The sequence below is a fragment of the Chaetodon trifascialis genome, chromosome 17 (genome assembly GCF_039877785.1).
Source record: "Chaetodon trifascialis isolate fChaTrf1 chromosome 17, fChaTrf1.hap1, whole genome shotgun sequence".
Lineage (NCBI taxonomy): Eukaryota > Metazoa > Chordata > Actinopteri > Chaetodontiformes > Chaetodontidae > Chaetodon > Chaetodon trifascialis.
The window spans coordinates 5,813,502-5,818,383 of NC_092072.1; the positions used below are offsets into that span (position 1 = coordinate 5,813,502).

Sequence of the window (4,882 nt, forward strand, 5' to 3'; positions counted from 1 at the left end):
AGGCCTCTAAAATGGTTTAAATGCAACCGTGTGAGGAGATAAAGGGAAAGCTGTCCTTGGTTGAACTGTTAGAGTTTATAGACGAGTGCAGCGTATGCAACATATGGTGAGGTACAAAGGGTCTTGAAGTCAGATGGAAACAGCTGTTGGTGACGTACTTTCCACTAGGAAGCCCATTCTGTTATTCAGTGCCGCATCTCCCTCATTCCAGTTGATAACTGGCTGAAGGAAGATGCTGGGAATTCCAGTTAAATAGCTCTTAGTTAAGCTTAGTTAACTTCATGACCCTGTGCTGAATGTTGTCGAAAGTCATCCTGGGAAATGTAGGAAACCAGTAACTGTCGCAGAATAACTGCTGGTTAAACCTCATACTGTAAGTTGCTATTCGGTAGCACTTTCTGCATTAACTAGGTGCTTATTAGCATCCACATTATTAGCATATTGGCTCTTTATAAAACATTTATTAATACATGATCATATTCTGCAACTGCTAGGCCATTCAGTAAGAGTTTTCCTTCAATAACCTCCTAATTAGTGTTTATTGATAGCAAGGATGGAAGCTGTGCATTTATTGCAATCTCGACACCCCTAACCCCCAGAATAAAGCATTTATAAGTGATTTTCATGACTATTAAAGAGCCAGTGCTACTAACATACATATTGGTTAATGAGAATATGTGGACCTTTATATGAAGTGTTACCTGACATTAATGTTTTAAACTGGAAAAGCATAATGTTTGTGGTGATTCAGATGCTAAGGTTCACTGACCTCGAGCGATCGTGACTCCAGACTTTATCATAATAATCAAAAACGAGGGCGTCAAACGGGCACCAAACGGGAACTCTACGCTGTTATTTCAGTGAAAGAAGAAACTTCAGGAGGTTTGTGGATGGAGTTCAGGGGTGTTTCTCCTTTTTGGTAGAAAGGTTAAAGAGAAAAGTCTTTAACTCTGAACAACAGTCACACAAACACCTCAGGGGAGCGATAGAAGCCAAATAATAATAACTTAATAATAATAATAATAACTTTAGCACCAGAAGCATGACGATGATAAACTGCCACACATTGCACATGACACAGACTACTTCCTGAACCATATGACGGGGGCTCCTGGTGTAAACACCCTCTACTGTCACACATGACGACCTTTCTACCTTTTCCCCTGAAGCTTTTCAGAATAAGATCGCTTTAACTTGAGCTATGGGGCCACGGCTGAGGACCCAAAATGGGTCATGGGACTAAATCACAAGAGAAGCAATGCGCTTTAATGAAGCTCAGCCTCGGGGCAAGAGAGCAACTTTACGATTTGGGTTGCAAGCTGAAATACTTTAAAGGGACATAATTAAAAGATCTAAAGAGGAGTAAATACGCAGTCCCTCCTCAGCGGAGGGACACAACTACTCTGATAGCAATACATGTACTTATACTTAACATGAGTATTTCTGTTGTGCTTCATACTTTGCTGTATTTCAGAGGAAAATATGTACTTTTTACCCAACTACAATTTTGTTACAGCTGTACTTTACTTTGGAAATTAAGATCATCACGTTATAAAATGAAATTAGCAGTGAAATGCTACTTCCACAGTAATACATATATATATATATATATATATATACAACAATATAACACTCACAGGGGCTGTTTTCTCCATAATAAGTATTTTTACTTTTGATAATTAAAGTACTCTTTTTCCTGTTAATTACATGTGTGCTTTTATTTTGGTAAGATTTTTAATGCTAGGTGGATTTTTACTCTATTTTTACTTATTAAATTGCCAATTTTGCTTAAATAAAGCGTCTGAATACTTTCTCTGCCACCGCTGTCTATCATGTAAATACCTTTAAAATATTTCTGTGTTAATAAATCCTGAAAGGTTGTTGAATTCAGACCTGTGAGAAAAAAGAGCAGGCAAAGGAAAGTAAAGGAAAATCTAAAAGAACTGAAAAATACAAGACGCTAGCAGTGTTGACAGGCAACATACTGTGGGGAGATTTTAGCTTCACCACACACACATACACACCACAACAAAACTCATAAAGACAAACACACACACACACAAACGCACACACACACAAGGGCCAGCTCCTAAAAACCGCTCTCTCTGTCTCTCTGTCCCCCCTCAGGGCCAAGTCAAAGAATGGTGGCCGCTGTCTGAGAGAGCGTCTGGAGAAGATTGGCCTCAACCTGCCCGCCGGGCGACGCAAGGCAGCCAACGTCACTCTCCTAACATCTCTAGTGGAGGGTAGGGAAAACACACACACACGTACACACACACACAAACACACACACACACACAGTGACCTGCATACATGCTGACAGATAGAGACACATATTCACATAGAAATATCCTCGCGTGAGCAGGCACGAATAAACAGTCATCGCATGGGTGGCTGCATGCGTGTGTGCGTGTCTACACACACACAAACGTGGAGGGTGGCGTTTGAAAAGCCAACGCTGCCCCACGAAGCCAAGGCGCAGTGAACTGTTTGAGAAGTTAAAGTGAGAAAAACGGCTGCAGAGCTCGTCTCATGACCCGACCCGACCCGGGCGCTCGATTGCGGGCCGTTCACAAGCGTTTATACGGATAATTATTTGATATGAAATCGAAGCTGAGGCATTGACCTTTGACTCTAAGCAGCAGACAAAAGCAGCAGCTGCTTCTTCTGTTTTTTGGAATAGTTGGTTTTATCCCTGTTTGTGCTGTGCTAGTTTTAATACTCTCCTCTTCCTCCTCCTCCTCCTCCTCCTCCTCCTGCAGGTGAGGCCGTCCATCTGGCTCGGGACTTCGGTTACGTGTGTGAGACAGAGTTTCCGGCCAGAGCCACGGCCGAGTACCTGTGCAGGCAGAGCGAGCCGGACCAGCTCCCAACACGGCGCAGCATGCTGCTCGCCACCAAGTGAGTGTTTCATCCCCACCTCTGCACATCAGAAGCAGCACGCCGCCGATTTTCCACGCCAAAGTCGCTCTGCTCGTCAGCGTCAAGTCTGAGAACATTCAAGTGAGGTTGGACAGAAGGCCCATGTTTCAAACTGAGAAGGGAGGAGTTTGAATGAGGGAGGGAGGCTAGCAAAAGGTGCAATCCAGCTGCATTATGGGAAGTGTAGGATCCACTGTTTTTGAAGGTTGAAGGAATAAAAATCAGAATATTTCATCCTCTTCTGCTTCAGTTTTGATGAATCTTTTTTTTTAGACTCTTCCTTGCGGGTCACGCAACTTAAAAGAAGGGTAATACTGAATTGCTGGAGAGTCTCTTTAAGAGTTTTTTCAGGACAGGTAGAGCTGTATACCAGGTGTACCAGATCCATGCCAAATGCTGATCAAATTAGAAATAATTAGTATAGCCCCTTTCATTGAGTTGGCCCTCTCTGAGCCCGCTGGCCTTTCTGTTGTGGGTGTAAAAATCAGATAATTTCACTTTTTCAGGCTTCAATCAGGGTAAAGGCCACATTTAATCCACATATCAGAACTACTACTGAAAAAGTCATTTTTTGACAATCCTCAATCTTGTTTATCACATCTCAGAGTGCCATAATCACAAACTAACGCCTTGTTTCCTCTCAGGGAGATTTGTAAGGAGTTTGTGGACCTGATGTCCCAGGACCGCTCTCCGCTGGGCGGCAGTCGACCCACCCCCTGCCTGGAGCCCGGCGTCCAGGGAAGCCTCACCCACTTCAGCCTGCTCACCCACGGCTTCGGCACTCCCGCCATCTGCGCCGCGCTCTCCGCCTTCCAGAGCTACCTGATGGAGGCGATCAAAATGCTGGACAAAGGAGAAGGAGGAGGGAAGAGCCACCACGACAAGGAGATGAAGCACCGCAAATAAGCGGGAGGACAGGCCGACGTGCTGGTGGACGGACGGATGGATGAGAGGCAGGAAGGGAGAGAAAAAGAGGGGGGAAGAAAGTGACTGATGCCCCTCTGCGTCTTTACCTTCGCCCTCAGGATCAAAACTGAGACTTTTACCTCCCAGAAACCCCTGCGGCCGAGGAGGCGGGGGTTCATGATGATATCTGTACTGTTATGTGTGTCCACAACCACCTCACTCAAAATGCCGCATGGACCTCTCTTCTCAGTAGCTGGTTTGTGTCACGATGGCGTCTACAAACATCTCTTCAGGATGAGTTCCCACATATGGCTGTATGCTTTTTGTTTACCCCCCCCCCCCCCTTTTTTAATTCTGCTAAACATGTAGGATTTACCTGTGTTTTAGAAACCCCTGCCTTCATCACTCACACACACACACACTCACACACACACACACACACACACTCTTTTGGACTGAACTCATCTGGGAAGTGCTGCAAGCCATATCTGAGACGACGACCTGCTCTTTGCTCCTTTGGACCTTCGGGAGGCTTTTAACTCCACTCTGACTGGACAAGCACAGCTTCCATATGTAGTTCTTCTTAACTGGTGGTCATGGGAAATTGAGTTCTCTGGGTTCTCAAGCAGTGGGGTACGGAGGAGTCAAAGGCAGCTAAAGGAGAATTGTTTTCTTTTATTTTGAAGTACTGCGTGTTGGTAACTTAAGAAAATAACACAAATCATTTTGTACTTTCTGTGTATGTTTATTATTAATGTTATTACTGTTGTTATTATTATTGTATTACGGCATAAATGTAATATATTATTAAACAATTAAGAACTGATGGGTTGCATTTCAAGAGTGTGTTTTAATGTCGTGATCTCTGATGTCAGAAGAATAAAAAGTAATTGCTTTCCTATCTTCATTCACCTTTAACTACAACTGCCCGCGTCAACGTGCTTTGAAGTTCAAAGGTGACAGCGGGCTTTTATTGTGCTCTTCATGCGTCCTCTTTCCCTTTGTCTCATATTTTTTATTGATCCCTGCAGGCAAAGTGAGTACTGTGAGTTCA

At 43.9% G+C, this 4,882-nt stretch overlaps 1 protein-coding gene across 2 annotated transcripts in view; it reads left to right on the forward strand.

Moving 5' to 3' along the window:
• Positions 1 to 4,654, forward strand: part of tfap2e (transcription factor AP-2 epsilon) — a 13,582-nt gene extending 8,928 nt beyond the window's left edge. For both annotated transcript variants that reach the window (XM_070985446.1, XM_070985447.1), the window contains exons 5-7: positions 2,128 to 2,246; positions 2,763 to 2,901; positions 3,567 to 4,654. In XM_070985446.1, coding sequence (XP_070841547.1) covers positions 2,128 to 2,246; positions 2,763 to 2,901; positions 3,567 to 3,828 — 520 coding nt within the window. In that variant the 3' untranslated portion in view covers positions 3,829 to 4,654. The remainder of the gene's footprint in view (positions 1 to 2,127; positions 2,247 to 2,762; positions 2,902 to 3,566) is intronic.
• The last annotated feature ends 228 nt before the right edge of the window (positions 4,655 to 4,882 follow it).